Raw genomic sequence first — 19,677 nt, 5'->3', positions numbered from 1 at the left:
TGTTTACTGTAGCTTTATTTTTCATATCAAAAAATTACAAACTATGTACAAAATAGATGGAATAAGAACCTACTGTATAACACAGGGAACTATATTCAATATCTTGTAATAACCTATGACAGAAAAGAATCCGAAAAAGAATATATATGTGTATGTATAATGAATCATTTTGCTGTACACTTGAAACACTGTAAATCAACTATACTTCAATTTTTTAAATTAAATTTCATAAAAAAGAAAAAAGAAATAGAAGAGAGAAAGTGAAGGAAAAAAATTACAAACAACCTAAGAGCCAGTACAGAGTAGGTTGGAACAATTTTCCAATGAACTGAAGCAAAGATAAATGTTCGACTTGAAAATGCTGGCTTAAGTATGCTTTTCCTTTAGTAGCTTATTTTGGGGGATTCTGTCTTTTGGTTTCAGTTTTTGCTTTTGCCAAAATTATCTCATGTAATTGACTCCCTTCGCTTTTTAAGGTCCATTATGCCTAACCATTTAAGTTAGCATATTCATGCAAATCAATGATTTTATCTCTAGGATATACTAAGAGTCAGTATACAGTAATATCACATTAAATGCTCATTTAACTTACTTAAGTTCGACTCTATGTTTTGTACAATAAAAACAAATTATTATAGATCATGGCCACTAACTGTAAGCCAACAATATCATCTGGTTCTTTACATGAAATGGTCTAAAACTTGAGGAAAAAAAGGTTTTATTCAATATATTGTGGGGTTGTAGATTACACACAAATCCATATATTCTGCTAATGAGCTGTTAGATTCTAAAGGGAAATTTCTCTTCATCAGTATTTGGTAAACAGATGTGAAGTAATGCATTATAAAACACTGCTCTTTTCCCCCCTTCTTAATACTAAATCAAGTATCTTTTGGAATCTAACTCACATTTAAGATGTAACTCACTGGGGGACTTCCCTGGTGAGGCAGTGGTTAAGAATCCGCCTGCCAGGGCTTCCCTGGTGGTGCAGTGGTTGGGAGTCCGCCTGCCGATGCGGGGGACGCAGGTTCGTGCCCCGGTCCGGGAGGATCCCACATGCCGCGGAGCGGCTGGGCCCGTGAGCCATGGCCGCTGAGCCTGTGCGTCGGGAGCCTGTGCTCCGCAACGGGAGAGGCCACATTGGTGAGAGGCCAGTGCAGGGGACATGGGTTCGATCTCTGGTCGAGGAAGATCCCACATGCCGCGGAGCAGCAAAGCCCATGTGCCACAACTACTGAGCCTGCACTCTAGGGCCCGCGTGTCGCAACTACTGAGCCCAAGTGCTGCAACTCCTGAAGCCCACGTACCTAGAGCCCATGTTCCACAACAAGAGAAGCCACCACAATGAGAAGCCCATGCACCGCAATGAAGAATAGCTCCCGCTCACCACAACTAGAGAAAGCCCGCGCGCAGCAATGGAGAACAAATGCAGCCAAAAAAAAAAAAAGGACGTAACTCACTGAACCACCAGAGCAAAGAGAGAACAAGCCGCTGAGCCTGTGCGTCGGGAGCCTGTGCTCCGCAACGGGAGAGGCCACATTGGTGAGAGGCCAGTGCAGGGGACATGGGTTCGATCTCTGGTCGAGGAAGATCCCACATGCCGCGGAGCAGCAAAGCCCATGTGCCACAACTACTGAGCCTGCACTCTAGGGCCCGCGTGTCGCAACTACTGAGCCCAAGTGCTGCAACTCCTGAAGCCCACGTACCTAGAGCCCATGTTCCACAACAAGAGAAGCCACCACAATGAGAAGCCCATGCACCGCAATGAAGAATAGCTCCCGCTCACCACAACTAGAGAAAGCCCGCGCGCAGCAATGGAGAACAAATGCAGCCAAAAAAAAAAAAAGGACGTAACTCACTGAACCACCAGAGCAAAGAGAGAACAAAATAATAAGTGCTAGCATTTATCAAGCACTTAACTATGAGCCGAAACAATCAACTTATAAGAGCTTTACAAACATTATTCCATTTAATGCTTACAAAAACCTTACGAGACAGGTACATCTCCAATATTACGGGTGAGGAAATCGAGCACAGAGAGGTTACTGATAACATCAAAATGAAGAACTTTCCTTGTATTTTCATAAAATGTTGTGCCCTGTAATTCCCTAATGAGTTACAGATATAAATGTGCATTTATACCACTTGGACTCAGTTTCCCCATAAGCCCTCAACTCAGAAATCCCCCTTGAATGCAAAGATTCTTCATGAAATTCTACTGTAAACATGACCCCTCGCCTCAACCTCTCCCCAACACAGTGCCCCTTCTCCCATAGAGGTGTGCTCGGAGAAACCCTGGAGAGGCAGCCCTGCCTTTGCAAGTGCTCACTAACAACGTGGTGATGGGAGACGTAAAGCAGATGTCAGCACAGTTCTACAAATGAGGCCTAATTACAGCACTTCAGAGCGGAAGAGAAAAGGTCTGATTAGCTGACCCTCTTCTCACTCTTCTGTGTGCAGTGCAGAATCAAGACAAAAGAAAGTCTACGGAAAAAGATGAAAGGATAGAATAGAAACAAGACCATAGACTGTCTTAGTTATCAAGGAGATGATTTCCAATTTTCAGAGTGATGCATTAGGCCTTACTCAAGCCAAAGACAGGTTCACTAGGAAAACTGACCATTTAGAGTTAAGTTAGGGAAAATGCTTCTGTTTTTGCTACCACATGCAGGCAGGTCACTAGTGGAATAAGTGAAAACATAATGCTATTGTCTGCTCTTTATAAGCCATTTTCAAATGCTGGTGTGGGCTGCTTTAACAATGTAATCAATACCAATCAGAAATTCTGTCTTAACTGAAGTAAGATATTTGATGACAAAGGTAAAGTAATGCATTAAAAAACACTAGTTTTTTTCTCTCCCTTAATACTAAAAGCAATTATCTTTTCATTTTCCAGAGAGATGAATGAAATCCCTGGACAGCTGATATTTAAGCTACAACAATTAAAGAGAAGTGAGTGGCTCTTCAAGTTTATAATTACGTATGCAAACTCAGCATCAAAATATTGTCCCTGAATGAATGAATTTATCCATGAAACAGAAAGAGACTCACAGATATAGAGAACAGACTTGTGGTTGCCAAGGGGGAGGTGGGGTGGGGGAGGGAGGGATTGGGAGTTTGGAATTAGCAGATGCAAACTATTATATATAGAATGGATAAACAACAAGGTCCTACTGTATAGCACAGGGAACTATATTCAATATCCTGTAACAAACCATGGGAAAAGAATATGAAAAAGAATATATATGTATATGTATAACTGAATCACTTTGCTGTACAGCAGAAACTAACAAAACATTGTAAATCAACTGTACTTCTATAAAATAAATTTTAAAATATATATATCCTCCATTTACGCAGTTCAGATGGCTACGTTTACAGAACTACAAAGACTGAATGCATCCTTCACAGTAACAATACAGAAATATCCCATCACAGCAGATGCAGAATCTATTATCATGTCACCCAGGTCCATTCCATTGTTCAAACACATCTATCGTCAGACATTGAACTGCCTCACGCAATGCTAGTTTAAATTTAACTCTCACAGGAGTCCCATTACAAAATGCCTGCAGACACCCATCCAAATATTTGACCCCAGTTTGTTTTAAATAAAGCCTTTTGTATATGTCATACATGTACTGATCAAAAGCAAAGTCAGTACTATACCTGGTTATTTCTTCTTTAAGCTTACATGGATCTTCGGCATAGAATTTAATACCAAAATACAAAGTATACGGAGGTCCAGCTAAAAATAAGAAATAGAAATTAAATTTCACATTATAAATTAGTCAAAGTAGTAGTGTAATATTACACAACTACTAAAAATTACACTCACTAAAAATATTTGCAAACCATATACTGGATAAGGGGTTAATATCCAAAATATATGAGGAACTTATACAACTCAATAGCAAAAAACAAATAACCCAATTAAAATAATGGAACCTAAATAAACACTTTTCCAAAGAAGACATTCAAATGGCCAAAAGATACATGAAAAGATATTCAACATGGCTAATCATCAGAAAAATGCAAATCAAAACCACAGTGAGATGCCAACCTCACACCTACAAGAAGGGCTATTGTCAAAAAGACAAAAGTGTTGGTGAGGATGTGGAGAAAGGGGAAGCCTTGTGCACTATTGGTGGGATGGAAATTGATCAAACCATTAGGGAAAACAGTATGGAAGTTCCTCAGAAAGTTAAAAACAGAGCTACCATATGAGCCAGCAATCCCACTACTGGGTATTTATCCAAAGGAAATAAAATCAGGATCTCCAAGAGATGTATGCACCCCCATTTCCACTGCAACATTATTTACAAAAGCCAAGACATGGAAACAACCTATCAGTAGATGAATGCACACAAAGAAATTGGATATACATACACAATGTAATATTATTCAGCCATGAAAAGAAGGAAATCCTCCCATTTGTGACAACATGGATGAACCTGGAGAACATTAAGCTACGTGCAACAAGCCAGACACAAAAAACAAATACTGCCTGATCTCACTTATGTGTGGAATCTAAAACAGTCACATGCCTAAGTGCAGAGAGTAGAATGGTGGCTGCCCAGGGCCAGGAGGAGGGAGACATGGGAAGCTGTTGGTCAAACAGTAAAAAGTGTCAGTTATGCAAGATGAATGAGTTCTGGGGATTTAATGTAGAGTTTGGGGACAATAGTTAACTATTGCATAATACTACTGTATTACATACTTGAAATTGGCTAAGAGGATAGATCTTAATTTAAATCTTCTCACCCCACGCCCACCCCGGTAACTATGCCGAGGTGACAGATAAATTATTTAGCTTGATGTGGTGCTCTCTTCACAATGTATACATCTGTCAAAACATCAAGTTGTACACCTTTATACAAATTTTTTATGTCAAAGATACCTCAACAAAGTTGTTTAAAAAATTACACTCAACAAGAATTTCTAAAGACAGAAAACGCAAAATGAAAAAACAAGAGTTCAGAATTGGGCAACAGTAAGGCTTCAACTATGTAGTTATCTATGTAGTATGGGTCTATGTGCTCATAAACACAAGAAAAAAGACAGGACCAAATACATTAGAAAATTGCCAGTTCTTCTCATCTCTGGTTAGTGAGATAAGCACAAGTTTTATTTATTTCTAATCTTTCCATTTTTCACATTTTCTACAACATATGTATTTTTTCATAATGAAGAACGATTACTGATAAACAAAATGAATAGTTTTAAAAACCACCCTCCTACCACTAGCTATTGCAAAAAGTACCCCCCCCCAAATCTGCAAAATGGTGGAAACAATTTAAATGCTCAGCAGCAGGTGGACTATTTAAGTCAACCACAGGACATACACAGGGTACCATTCAACCGTTTAAATGGGCAGAGGGGAACTTTATGTACTGATGGGAAAAGATCACCAAGCTCTATTTCTGACTGCAGAAATATGACTCCTTTTGTGTGCAAAAGAAAGTTATCTATTAAAATATAGGTCCAGGGCTTCCCTGGTGGCGCAGTGGTTGAGAATCCACCTGCCGATGCAGGGGACACGGGTTCATGCCCCGGTCCGGGAGGATCCCACATGCCACGGAGCGGCTGGGCCGGTGAGCCATGGCTGCTAAGTCTGTGAGTCCGGAGCCTGTGCTCCGCAACGGGAGAGGCCACAGCAGTGAGAGGCCCGCGTACCACAAAAAAAAAAAAAAAAAAAATATGGGCCCACACCCCAACAGAAGAATGCAAAAGAAATTACCAAGAGTGGCAACCTTTGGGAAGAGGGGTTGTAAACTTTTTTTGCCCAGCTTTATTGAGGTATAATTGACAAATTAAATTATAAGATATTTAAAAGTATACATTGTGAAAGCATTTCTCCCCAGCAAGTTAATTAACACATCCATCCCCTCACATACTAACTTTTCCTTTCGGTGAGAACATTTAAATTCTACTTTTAGCAAAACTGATAAGTTAGAAATTTCTTACCATGTATATCTCTTACCATTTAAAAACAAAATTATCAGTGAGGCTATGTGGTAGGATTAGGAGCAATATTTGTTTCATTCTTAAACTTTTCTGAATCTAAAAATATGTTCTTACATATTTAAGAACACATTTCTCATCTCAGTCATTTACCACACACAGAAGAACTACATGCACAAATACCAAATATATATGAAACAAAATCTGGAATTGTACCTGGGAAAATATAAAATATAATTAAACACTCATACTGTGCAAGAGGACACAAGACCCTTCGTTTGCCAACCACATTATATTTTCACTAGAAATATTTCTATTTCAGAAGGTACAAATATAACCTGCACTGTTTCCAAAACTGCATACTTCTGAGCAATGTGGTAACTAGATCTTATATTAAATCTGTTTTAAAATGGATTTGTTACCTGGTGCACCCATCGGTGGTCATAGTTTCTAATTTTTTTCTCCAACAAAAGCTCTCCCACACAAATAAAAAAGATATGAAACAGGCACCTGTGTAAAAATACTTCCACCCACACACTGTTATCCCAAGTCTCTGATACTGTATAACAGACATACAGTTTATTTTCATTTTTAACCAAGTAAATAAAGTCACAAATTTAGAAGCTGGGGAGAGGAAGTTACATAGAACAACAGATAACAAAGCCATAATGAACTTATACTGTATGAACTATGTTATTATTTATTATTATTATGACACACAAGCTATGACACACAAGGTATAAAACCCCTGTTCCTGGCACACAGAAGACAAGCAACACTAGGGCCTCGCCCTGCTCCCCTAAACCACACCTTCCTGTGTAAGGCACTCCTTAGGCTGGAGCGTTTTTAGCAACTAAATTTTAAAAGAAGCTTTGTTACAATTTATCGTTAGAGTTGATTCCATATGTCCAAGTTCTATGTTTCCTTAATCCCTGTGTTTTTATTTCTGACAAACAGACCTCTACCCCTGAACACAGATGTCAAGGAGGCACTGACTATTAAATATTTAGAAAAGCCTGGAAGTCCACCCGCTCCTGACCTGTGCCAATCAAGCTCTGTGTTACTGAGCAGATGGGTCCACCTGCACCTGCAGGACACCAGGGTTGGCATCTGGGGGCAGGAGGGGCACAGATGCTGCTGAGATGGTGCACAAAGGGAGGAAGGCCTTGTCCAGACTCCAGAGCTGCTTTTGTTCTCTGGAACATGACAGATTACACCCTATTGACCAAGCCTAGATAGTTGGAATGTATTTAGTGATGAGCAGTTAAGCAGAAGTTTGAAAAATATATAATTAAAAACATTGTTTGGACTAATTTTTCTTTAAGGACTTTTGGCCCAAATCAGCCCTCCCTTTCCCACTTACATACAAAGTGTCTTGTGTCCAAATATATAAATTACTATTCGACTGTATTTGATAATGTGCAAAAATGTTTCCTAAACATCTGATTCCCAACAAGCATCTGGTAACATATGCAAGGCAGGAAAAGCTCCAAGGAGGTAAAGCAACTCGCCCAAGATCCCAATGATGAGAACCACGTTTGCTAGTACTTAGAGTTCAGTGCCTGCTGGCCACTATTCCATACAGGCTCTCAAGAAAAAATTATAACACCTTTAGAGCAAGCAAATACTTCATTTACACATCACTGTTTTATAGATCGATCAAAGGCTAAAGAAATGGAGATTTTGGAGCAAGGATATGTCTACCCAGGTATTTTTGGGCTTCCTAGCCTAAGACTGACTATAAATATCAGGTGCTGATAGAGTAAATTCCTAGATAATCATCTTGATCTATGTCTTTCCACAGAGTCTACCTTTAAGAAATCCTTATGTAAAGTAAGTTAATATTGTTTTACTCCAGCAAAATAGAAGCCAGAAACTGGGAATCCTCTAATCTACCTTTTGTGAAGACTAATGTCAAGGCCTTTAATGATAATAGTCTCCCATTAGCTCAGGATAACTAAATCATAATGCACCTATGAGAATCCTGGTGACTAGCAAATATTCTGTCATTTTTACAGATATTCCTTCTGACTTATCTGCTGGAGATGTGAGAGCCATTCTCCCTCATGAATTATCAAACTATCTTATGAGATAAAAAATTATGCATTATTCACTTATATAACTTTTCTTCTATTGTAATATCAGTGTTTTATTCTTCCTGTGCATCAAATTTTTAATAGGATGACACTTATTTAGGATGAGAAGGTAATTGCATTACAGATTATAGATATTAAACATAATATTTCATGCCATGTAATGAAATAGATACTTCAAATGCTGTTAGGAATACTTGAATAATACACCTTAAATAAAATAATTTCTATTTTTCTTCATCATTTGGGTAGAAATCTCAACATTTTTCTTATAAAAAAATCTTTGCGTTTGTGTTAAAATAACAATTCCTGAAATTTTTGAACTGGTATTTTTATTTATTTATTTATTTATTTATTTATTTATTTATTTATTTATTTATTATTTATTTATTTATTTATTTATACAGCAGGTTCTTATTAGTTATCCATTTTATACATATTAGTGTATACATGTCAATCCCAATCTCCCAATTCATCCCACCACCCCCATCCCACCCCCTCCACCACTTTCCCCCCTTGGTGTCCGTCCATACATTTGTTCTCTACATCTGTGTCTCTATTTCTGCCCTGCAAACCGGTTCATCTGTACCATTTTTCTAGTTGAACTGGTATTTTTAAAGTAAGTGGTTCAAATGGACAAGACAGATATTTACTGTATTTATTATTATACCTGAATCTTTTGGAAAAGTGCAGATTTCTAGATCCCAAGGGATGAGACTTGTTAAACTGGAGTGTCTACCATACACACGAGGATACCTCTTGGAAGTTATCTGCATTCACATCTAATCACATGAACCTCCTGCTTTCTCTCAGACTTTAGTGGGCAGTTTGCTCACTCAAGAAGCACATGGTATTAGAAGTCAGAAGGTCAGGACTTCAGTCACCCCTCTGCTGTCAAGCAGCTTCTCATCCATGGCAGGTCATAAGCTGTTTCTGATTAGGATTTACCCCTGTGTAGGCTGAGTAGGCAGAACTTGATGATGTCTAAGGTATATATTTTGAGGGTTCTTTCTCATCTCATAGGCCTCCAGCCCCATCTTTGAAACCTGTTGCCCACTCCCATCCAGAATGCTGGCCCCATAGTAGCTATGTTTGCGCTGACCTTGCAAAAAGCCTAGACATAGCTGACAGGACTGAAGTGAGCTACTGACTCAAACTGGGCTGGTCCGACACCCGCTCTAGAATTTGGAATCGCAATTCAAAGACAGCCAGTGCACTTCTGCCTGTGGCTAGAGCTGTAACTTGGAAACTGAGGAGACTTAAAGAGAGCCAGGCCACAGACAGAAACAAAAATGATGCTGATGTTCAGAGAAACAGTACTCACTGAGTTCCTGACTGTTCGTTCTGCAGTTCTTAGTTCCCAATTCCTTTCCGAGGCACAACTCGGTTCCTGCCCTTGGGGTCCGTAAAGTATCATGTGACCCATTTTACCACAGGGAGTGAGCCAATACACATGGAAAGTACAGACTCAGAATGCGGGTAAGAAAGGCCAGACGAATCCACTAGATCTTATTAGCAATAATTTGTACATTAAAGCAAAATGGTTTAATGATACAGTTTCAGTTTGGGAAGATGGAAAACATTTTGGAGATGGACAGTGGTAATGGTTGCATAACAATGTGAATGTACTTAACGTTGCTGAATTGTACATCTCCAAGTGGTCGAAGTGGTACACCTTATGTTATATACTGATATTTTACCATAATTTTAATAAAGACGATTTATAAAATAACTACTCTTCTGCACACTTAAGGGCTGCAAGTGTGTGTGCACATGCACATTTATAAATAAAAACTTGGGTTACGGAAATTATCGTTAATGAATATAACCTTAATTAGACTCTGAGTCACCTAGTAAGATTCATATTGATAAAATTAAAACGAAAACAGATGGGTCCTTTCTGAAGCCATAGCAATCTTTCAGGTTACGAGGGCACTCCTTAATTACCGACTCAGCCAACCGAATGTGAAGGGCAAAACCACTCCTTAACCCAAGAAACCCAAGCACTTTAAAAGGTCGAATGTCCACCTCTTTTTCAAACCAGTGCCTCTCTGCCTTTTCTGTCTGAAGGTGAAATTTGAAAGTCAATGGAAAAGTCACAGACAAAAGTCCAGGCCAGGTGCACACAAAAGCCAAATTCAATACTCAGATCCACTCAGTCTTTATCTACACAAATCTAATCAGAGTTTGCAGAGACCTGGCAATGTACAAACACCCATCTCCATATTCTGGCACTCAAGTGCTAATATTCACCCTACGTAGTATTAAAGCCTATTTCTGCACCCATCTAATCATGGACATTATATTATTTTCAAATTTTAACAAAGTTTAAAATCAAATACCTACTGTTGATCAGTTCTTTGTGTTCAGCTAGGGTTTTCGCAGGATCCAGCCAATACTGTGTGAGGAAGAAAAGGGTAATTACAGAAATTAGTTGCTTTTCATTGGCCTTCACTTCAAGAGTATTTGGAAAGTGTTATTTTTTTTAATAACATTTAAATAATAAGTAAAACATTTCATTTATGATATATACACATAAACTTACATAAGAGTTTTCTGCTGCTAGAACATTAAAAGAAAAGAAAAATGTCAGTGTTTGGAGAGAAGCAGAGAAGAGAAACAGGAGAGAACCCATGCTGGGTTCTTAGTTGAATTCTCGTACTGGTTATAAGATCAGTAACATCAAGATGCTAGTGAGTGAGCTTTTTACCGTCTCTGGTGGGAAAACAACGGCTGCAGAGAATGCCCCCCAATCTCTTTCCAGAGCCCCTATAACAATTCCCCTACAGACATGTCTACCCCTAAAATGTCTTTACTCTTTTCATGTCCAGTCCCATCCCTTACAGGTATTGCTGCTAGATGTAAGGAAGAAAGCAACCAAATTAAATCAAATCCTCATTAAGTATCCAGGAGAGGTGGCTCAGCACAGTGACTGAGGGTTCGAGTCCCAGAGCAGACCGGTCTGGATTCTGTCCTGGCTCTCCCCTCATCATCACCATGTAACTTGGAACCAGTTACTGGACCTCTCTCTCTGAACCTTCTCTGTAGGCTTGCTAGGAGGATTAAATCAATTAAGTCATGCAAAGTCTTCAGAATAGCCCCTGGCTCACAGTAAGCATGCAACACATGCTAGTGATGATTATTATTAAGGTGTGATGGTCATTCTTAATAAGTGCCATTAGCCAATCTAAGGTACTTGCTTATTAATTCAAATTAATTTTTGATGAATAGAATTTTAGACAGTCACGGGAGAAGTGGGGGCTCTGTGGAGAGGCCTTCCTTTAAATCTCACCTTTGGGAAATAAGATCACTGAAAGAAAAAGAAACAAGCCTTCTGCCTCATCTTCATGTGGAGGAAGAACAGGGGAGAAGCAAACCAAGTACAAAGGGGACACCCGGGGCTCCCATAGAAGCACAGAGTCAAAGGGATTCCACTGCCTGCAAAGTCGGGGGTGGTGGGCAAGGTGGCATCTTTACCCTGCTGTTCTTGCCAAATGCTGGAGATTCCAAGGGCTGAGCTAACCAGTTTCCATTTTCTCACGTTCCCGGATGAAGAAGGAGCAATTCTCATAGCAGGGAGGTAGGAGCTGGTCCACCTTGAGCCACTTCATTCTCAGCACTCTTGTGTTTGCCCTGGTGAAATCATTCACACTCTCCTGACCACACTGGGTCAAGAATCACAAGCCACAAAAGGAGTCTAAGAGAACCTTCCTGCCCAGCTTCCCTTTCCCTGCCCCTCCACTAAGCGCAGAAATGCTTGCTCTGCTATATAACAGTAGCAGTAATTATAAATAGTAATGATAATATTTTATATAATCCCCTTACCTTTTATTCCTAATTACATATAAAAATCATTCAACCTAAATGAATGTCATAATCATTTTATTGTAATATTTTACTACACTACTTAACTCTATTCATGTACACATAATCTTCACTATCTGCCACTCCTAGAGCAGTTTCAGATTTTCCAACTTTTTCAAAAGGTAACCAATATAAATGGGTAGCAAGTTATTACACAACGTTCATTATTCTGCTCCTTATCATGTCTCAATTTTTGAAGGTCTAGAAACACTCACTTTTAAAGTAAAAATGATATATTTGAAAAAGAGGCCATAATCAGTGAACTGCTTTTGAAGCCCACAATGGCTAAAGATGTGGCTTTGGTGTTAAAATAAATGGCTCCCAGGGAAACAATGATTCATCCAAATCAAGTAAAATCAATTCAAATGCTCAGCTGTGTGTTGGACACAGAGCAGACCCTTTCCTCTAGGTATATAAAGCTATGGCTGCTTCCCACAAAATGGAAACATTAGGTGGGTGGACTGTTTCTTGCAATTCATGTTAAACAAAAGGGTTTCACTATCCCTGGATTTTTCAAGTAAGATAAAACCAAGGAAAACACACTCAACCATAAACACTTGCATCAGGTTTCTATTGCTGCCATAACAAGTTATCACAAATGCAGAGGCTTACAACACCACCCATTTATTAACTCCAAGGTCTGCAGATGAGTTGGTTTCTTTGCTCTAGGTTTCACAAGGCCAAAATCAAGATGTCAGCTGGCTGGGGTCTTGGAGGGTTATTTGGGGAGGAGACCCTACCCACAAGAACACTTTTGGGAGGAGACTTGGGAGTTGGGCCATGAGAGGCCTTCCCAGTTTTCTCCAGATGTCAAGGCACACATAATACTAGGCCTTAATTTTAGGCCTTACACTGCACTAAAGTGCTTGGGGCAAGAAAGGAGGGGAGGGAAGAGGCCTCTGGTCTTCCTCCTCTGTCTAATCTCATCTTGAAACTAGTAAAAGACAGAAATTGCAAGAGAGTCTCCTTTTAACATCATCATCTCCCCCAAAACAAACTTTACAAACATTTTCCTCAAACCAAATCATTGTCTATTTGTTTTCCCCTCCAGAATGATTTTCAGTCATTAAAAAGCCAGGCAAAGAAAACAAGAAGGAAATTTTAAACTAAATGTAACAGCAAAGACTGATTAATCTCTTAAAATTTTTCACCTAATGATAGTCTGTACACTTATAAAATAAATCTTTCCTTGAGAGCAATCAGATTTGTGAGGTGAAAAAGTATAATGAAGTTTCTGGGACGAGTTAGAAATTACAATTTTGCAGCAATAAAGGAAGAGTCAAGACTCAGCCAAAGGCTGCTCACTGCACATTAGATACACTAAATATCAATCCAGCGCTTGCTGCGCATGCATTGTATTTGATCTAAATGGAAACCAGGGGTTACAGAGGTCAGACAATGATAAATGCCCCAGAACGTACATAATAAAACACGAGCCACCAGGTTCCATAAGCTAGCATCTTAAAATGTAAAACCCACTTACACTCAACCAAAGGAAAGAAATGACCTTGGAACCAAAGCAGCCATCCCATGATGACACTTGTCACCACACATTATCAACAAGCAATCAAACATAGCACATGTGTGATCACCATGAAACACACCAGGCAGCTGCTCCATCACCAGTGAGAAAAAAGGGCACAGAATTTGCCAATGAACACAGTATCCCGGTTTCAGTTTTAGGGTCTACATTCAGAATATTCACCTATATCCAGAATGGATGTAGGCTCTAAAACTGTGATACCATTCATTCACTTAACATTTGTGGAATACCCACTACATATATTCTTTATATGTCATGTCAGATCTTGTCTTGGGGAGTGTAGCAAAACACAAATGACTGAAACTTTTCCCTAACCGTGGGGCACCCACAGTTTACCAGACACATAGACACAGAGTTGAAATATAATGTGGTGAGATGATCATGCATATAAGATGAATACATATGAGATAAAAAGATGATGTAAAAAGAAAATGAGCTCTTCAGGGTAAGTACAGGAAGGCATCATTGAAGAGAAAACCTTTGAACAGCATGCTCGCAAATAAAATAACTTTCCCAAAATAGAAATGGAGAACACAGCCCTAAGTTTTTATAAGAATGATATCTAACAGCTCCACTGCTCTTAAAGCTAATGGATCCATTTTTAAGTAACAACATAGAACATAATACTCCAAGTCCTTTATAGCTGAGGACTTCCTGAAGTCAGTGCTACCCGATAGCTAGTAGCTATGCAGCTAAGAAATCAATGTTCCTGAAGGACTTCCAGAAAAAGAAGACCTGAAGGACTTCCAGAAGCAATGTGCCATTCAGTCTTCCCATCTGTCCTGGGTTGGGGGAAAGAGAGAAGCAGAGAGCTGAGCAGTGTTCACTGTGGTGCTGGGCTACAGAACAGCTTTCCTGAACTGTGCTTGCTACGTAGACAGTCACGAGGAGAGACAGCCCCATCTCTCTCATCATCTCTCAACATTCAAGCTGTTCAGTCTCTAGGAAAATCTTTCCATCTTGCCCCCTTCCTGTCCCCCATCTCCTCTCTCTCTCCTATTTCAAACTTGTATCCTATAGTTCTGTATATCCTCACAAGCTGAATTAGATCCTATTTTGCAGGAAGATAAGGTGACAATTAACCAAAACAGACCCTGCTCTCTCATCCTGATTTCTACAGTGGGCTTCCTAACACAGAAGAATGTTAACAAACCATAACCCCAATACCCAATCACTAAGGAGTCAAGATGACAAGCCATCCTTGGCAATGACTCTTTGCCAGAGTGCAGGAGTCCAGTAGTTAGGTGGCCTTACCTCTTCAGTCCTGTCAATCTTAATAATGGCATTTATGCAACCCGAAGAGAAATGACAGATGGGCACAAGTTCCTTCTTACTCTCTGACAGTCTTGGCTAAATGCCCTGAGCGTCTTTTATCCACCTTGGCTGATCATGTCTCGATTTCATCAATTTCCTAGGTAACAGTCTCAAAATTAGATTTTAAAACTCTAACGCTGTCCAGTAAATCAATATCCTAATCTTCAAAAGATATGTATTAAATTCAGGGTCCAACCTTCCATTTGTCAACTGTTCTTTTGGAGTCTCCTAGAGCTCTAATAGTAGAATAAGCCCTAAAACATCTTACATAAAGCATGGACAGCATCAAAAAAAAAGAGCTTTGTTGCATCTTATTTAACACTATGCATAATTCTGACTCACCTTTGGAGAATTTAAGAATACCACAATGATACTTAATAATGTTTTCTGTAGATCAAAAAAAAGACTTTAAAAGCACACAGTCTTCATCAATATAACAAAATAACTTCTTGATCTAAGGGAGTATGAAAAGTTGACAATCTATAAGTGACAATGGAGCCAAAAAGATCTCAAAAAAGGATACTACGGCTCATTCCTGGAGAGTTCTAGGACTTGACATAATTTGCACATAGGTTCCCAGAAATCCAGGACTGTGGTGATAGCTATTTGTGCTTTGTCCACACCCATTTTCCAATGCCCCTGTAGAGACACATCTCAGGCCCTCTAAGCAACATTCACAGGACGTGGTTTTAATTTGCTCCTCGGTATCAATCACAGAAGCCTTAGCACCTCAGGTAAAAGCACCGTCACAGAGCTAACTCACAGCAGGGACAGAAACCAGGGCTTGTCATTAGGCCATCACTGAGGGAAGTGTGGTGGGGGGGGGCGGCGGTGGTAACTGGGCCCCATTTTTTCAACAAAAGTGGATTCCAATTAATTACTGTTGGACCATCTGGCTCCTCAAGAAGTGTCACTGGCCCCAGGGACTATTCATCAGTTCTTTCACATGGACCCTGGCACCACCTAAGAACTAGAGAAGTAACAACAGTAAGAGCTAATGCTTATTAAATGCTTACCATGTGCCAGGCACTGTTGAAGACTTTACATTCATTCACTCATTTAGTCCTCTTAATAACTCGATGAAATAGGAACTACTATAATTACCACTTGACAAATGAGGAAACTGAACCACTGATTAAACAACTTGCCCCAAAATACAGAACGGCAGGTCCAAGGAACTGAAGCCCTTTCCATCTTACATTCAAACCAAGCCATTCTCAAGAATACTGTCCTAATAGGAATGCACAATCTCAGTTTCAAGATTTGTACAGTCAACTCACTACCAACTCCTCTTTTCCCAGCTCACCCCTGCTAATATTCTGATTCCACCAGGATACACAAGTCAGAGATCCTACTACCTTTTCACCGTCTCTCCTCCCTGCCCCAACCCATGTCCTCACTTTGCTCCTGATCCATTATCTTCGTTCACTCACAGTTGCTGTCAGTTCCCTTGAACGACCTTCCCTGCATGATATCCACTGAAAAAAAACACCCACCAACTCTCTGCCTTCTCCATGCCAGAACCTGAGAGGCTGACCATGACTGGAGACTCAAATTGTACAATCATAGATGGGCTCACTTTAAAGTCATTATCAGTAACCCAAGGGAACCCTTGGTACCACCCAGAATCCTACCATATTTTATTCTTTCACCTGCCTGGATAACTCCTTCACACTTTCTCCACCCCCTCTCTCCCTCTCAGCTGATGATCTTGCTTATTTCACTTAGAAAACTGAAGCCATGAGGAGAGAACATGTATGCATTCTCACAGCATCTACCAACCCGCCTGCATCTGTGCTGGTGTCCTGTCTTCTCTCTGCCTTTTTACTGTGGATGAATGGCCACGCTCCACTTAAGCCCATCCCTTCCCATCTATTCAGGAACTTGGTTCCAGCAATTTTCCACTCTCTTCCTTGCACCATCAAAGTTTCCCTTTCCATAGAATCATTCCTGGCTGAATACATGCTTTTATTTCTCCCATATTAACACACACACACACACACACACACACACACACACAACTTTTTGATCCCTATATCTGCCCATTTTACTTCTGTACTTTAAATCAAATCTCTGGGAAAAAAATTCTATAGTCTACTTCCTCTCACCCCCTCTTTTTTTTTTTTTTTTTTCATTTGGTCAGTATTGATTTATTGGATGCATCCCTTCTATACCCAGCAATGTCCTATCTACTTTGGGATGTGCACAGATGCAAAGACATGGCGAGATATAAGACATGGTCCCATTAATCAAAAACCTTAGAATTTACTTTGAGATTTAACAACTGTAGCTTGCCTTTATTAGCCTCACTATATGTCTGGAACTATTCTAAGCCCTTTTCTGGATTTGTTATCTCATTTAATTGGTTCAATTGAAAAGGTTCAAGTAGAACACAAGTTTGATTTTTCCTCACATCACAGTACTGGGCAGATAAATTAGTTGATAGGGCTTGTTATGTGTCGATGAATATGAAATAATTTTCTAAATTATAAAATGCCATATGGGGAGTGTTGGGAATTTCATGTACAGTGGTAATTTGGGGAGTAGCTTCAGTTAGAGAAGACTTTAAAAAGACAGAGTATAGAGCTTAGATTATGAGTCCCTATTTACAGATGGGGTATTTAAGTCTCTGAAAGGCCGAGTGATATGTTCAAGGTCATATTGCCAATGAGTTAGGGAATCATTCAAGTCTCCTGACAATGGGTCAGTACCCTTTCCTCTAATCCTAATACCACTGGCCAAGTATACAACCAAACCAAAAGGAAGACTAAAAGTGTAGTGGGGTAGACTAGACAGTCTCAGTTATGGGTTAACATCATTATTTGCTCTAGCATACCAATAATACCCAGAGAAGAAAATTAGGGTCATGGAAAACGCTAATTTGTAGTTTGAAAAAAACAAAAATGAAAACAATGGTATTTTACATGTCTAGCACACCTGCTTTGTGCCAGGCATTGTACTCGATGTTTTGCATATTATTTTTTCACATCATCCTTTTGACAACCTTTTAAGAAAAGTATTTTTATCCCCATTTTATAGATGGAGATAGAATAATGGCCCAAAGTTCCACAATGGGCCAACGGGGAAGCAGAGATTCAAACTCAAATATGCCTGTATCCAAAATACATACCATCTCCACTCTCTCACTATGCCTTCACTCAAGTGGAATAAATCTGCTATGTGAACTGTTCTCTAGTCTTCATTATTTATTTTTCCCAAATTTGATCATAATTTCTTATCCAAGGGCTAAGGCCTCTCACCCCCTCTTCAGTCCACTTTAGAACCCACTCTAGTTCCTACTACAATGATCTCCAATAGTTGTTGAATCTAACGACAGGTGAAGAGTCTTCACCCACTGTCTTGAAATACCTTTGTCATGTGGTCTCTAGTACACCACTTCCTCTGTCCTTTCCTCCTACCTTTTTGGCCACATCTTCACAATCTCCTTTGCTGACTGTCCACTGTCTCCTAACCAGGCAAGGCTGGATTGCCCTGGGCTCACATCTTACAACCAGGCTCCTGGCTTTAAATGACATCTATACATGACAACTCCCAAATGCATGGCCAGACCAGAATTGTCCCTTGAAGCCAACTGCCTACTTGACATCTCCACTAAGATGCCTATTAGAATCTTAAAGTTTCCATGTTCAAAGAGGAAATGATGATTCTACTCCCTCCCAGAAAAACCTGTTCTCCTGCAGTCTTCGCCATCTCAGTAAATGGTACAAAACTCTTCCATTGGCTCCAGTCAATGCCTCTTTATCGTCTGTCTCTTCTATCAATCTGCAAATCCTGTTGGCTTATGTTAAAAATATAAATAGGATCTGTCAAATTCTTACCACTCCCAGGTCCAAGCAGTCATCACCATTCACCTGGATTTATTAAACAACTCCATTAATGGTATCCCTTCTTCTCTGCATTTAAAGGAATGCTTTAAAATGTAGATCAGATCAGTTTATTCTCCTTCTCAACATCCTCCAGTGGTTTCCCTGCTTACTCAACTAAAATCCAAAGTCCTTACGATGGTCTATAAGGCCGTATATGATCTGGCCCTACTCCCCTTCACTCTCCATTGTGTGTTTTGAGAATGAGGCAGCAGGAAGGACCTTAAGGAGACTGTTAGTGGAAGGCTCAGGGCCTTCAAGGGGGCCTAAAGGAAAGCGAGGAGAAAGCTGTTGGAAGCAGGAAGAAAGAAGACTTGACTCTTCAGGCAGAAAGTTTAGCAATGCTGTTGCCTGGGGCAACATGGAAAATAAAAGATGCACCTAATGAACTAGATGATCCAGATAAGATTTCCAGGAAGACTGGGGAAAGTGCTGATTGACTTCTTTTGCTCCCGATAATGAAATCTAAAAGGAAAGAGATAAGCTGAAAACAAACTGTGAAATATAAAGGATCCAGGACTTACTAGGTTTGAAATAAAATTCTCGCACCCCTAGACTTATCAGGAGGCAAATGATGCTACAATTAAGAAATGGCTCCTGGGCAAAGACTGAATCCAGAATGCTGCCAGGAAATTATGAATGTAACTGTAAAACTTTATTAAGTCTTCAAAAGATCTAATATGATGCCTCATAAACTAAGAAAAGGTCCTCTAAGAATCTTAAGGGCATTGTTTCCCAAAAGTTTTACAAGGAATCTAAGGTATAGAAGAGCTTATTTCAAAGCGATTTGTCAGTGTTGCCTTTGTCTAATAAAGCTGATTATAAATTGATTCATAAGAAATCCACAAAGTTCTTTAAAGAAATTCTATCAGGAGAATTCTCTGGTGGTCCAGTGGTTAAGAATCCGCCTTCCAATGCAGAGATGAGGGTTCGATCTCTGGTCGGGGAACTAAGATCCCACATGCTGCAGGGCAATTAAGCCCACACACTGCAACTACAGAGCCCACACGCCGCA

General features: G+C 39.8%; 1 protein-coding gene across 3 annotated transcripts in view; it reads right to left on the bottom strand.

The window, feature by feature from the left end:
• The window catches only part of EPB41L4A (erythrocyte membrane protein band 4.1 like 4A), a 273,927-nt gene that overhangs the window by 116,637 nt on the left and 137,613 nt on the right, over positions 1-19,677 (bottom strand). For 2 of the 3 annotated variants that reach the window (XM_024122305.3, XM_028493131.2), the window contains exons 4-5: positions 10,404-10,455; positions 3,670-3,748 (exon numbers count right to left, since the gene is read on the bottom strand). In XM_024122305.3, coding sequence (XP_023978073.1) covers positions 3,670-3,748; positions 10,404-10,455 — 131 coding nt within the window. Of the gene's footprint in view, positions 1-3,669; positions 3,749-10,403; positions 10,456-19,677 lie in introns of those variants that run through there. The other variant, XM_024122298.3, reaches the window with a different exon arrangement.

The sequence above is a fragment of the Physeter macrocephalus genome, chromosome 8 (assembly GCF_002837175.3).
Source record: "Physeter macrocephalus isolate SW-GA chromosome 8, ASM283717v5, whole genome shotgun sequence".
Lineage (NCBI taxonomy): Eukaryota > Metazoa > Chordata > Mammalia > Artiodactyla > Physeteridae > Physeter > Physeter macrocephalus.
The sequence above is the reverse complement of the archived record's forward strand: the minus strand, read 5'-3'. Positions and strand labels throughout refer to the sequence as shown.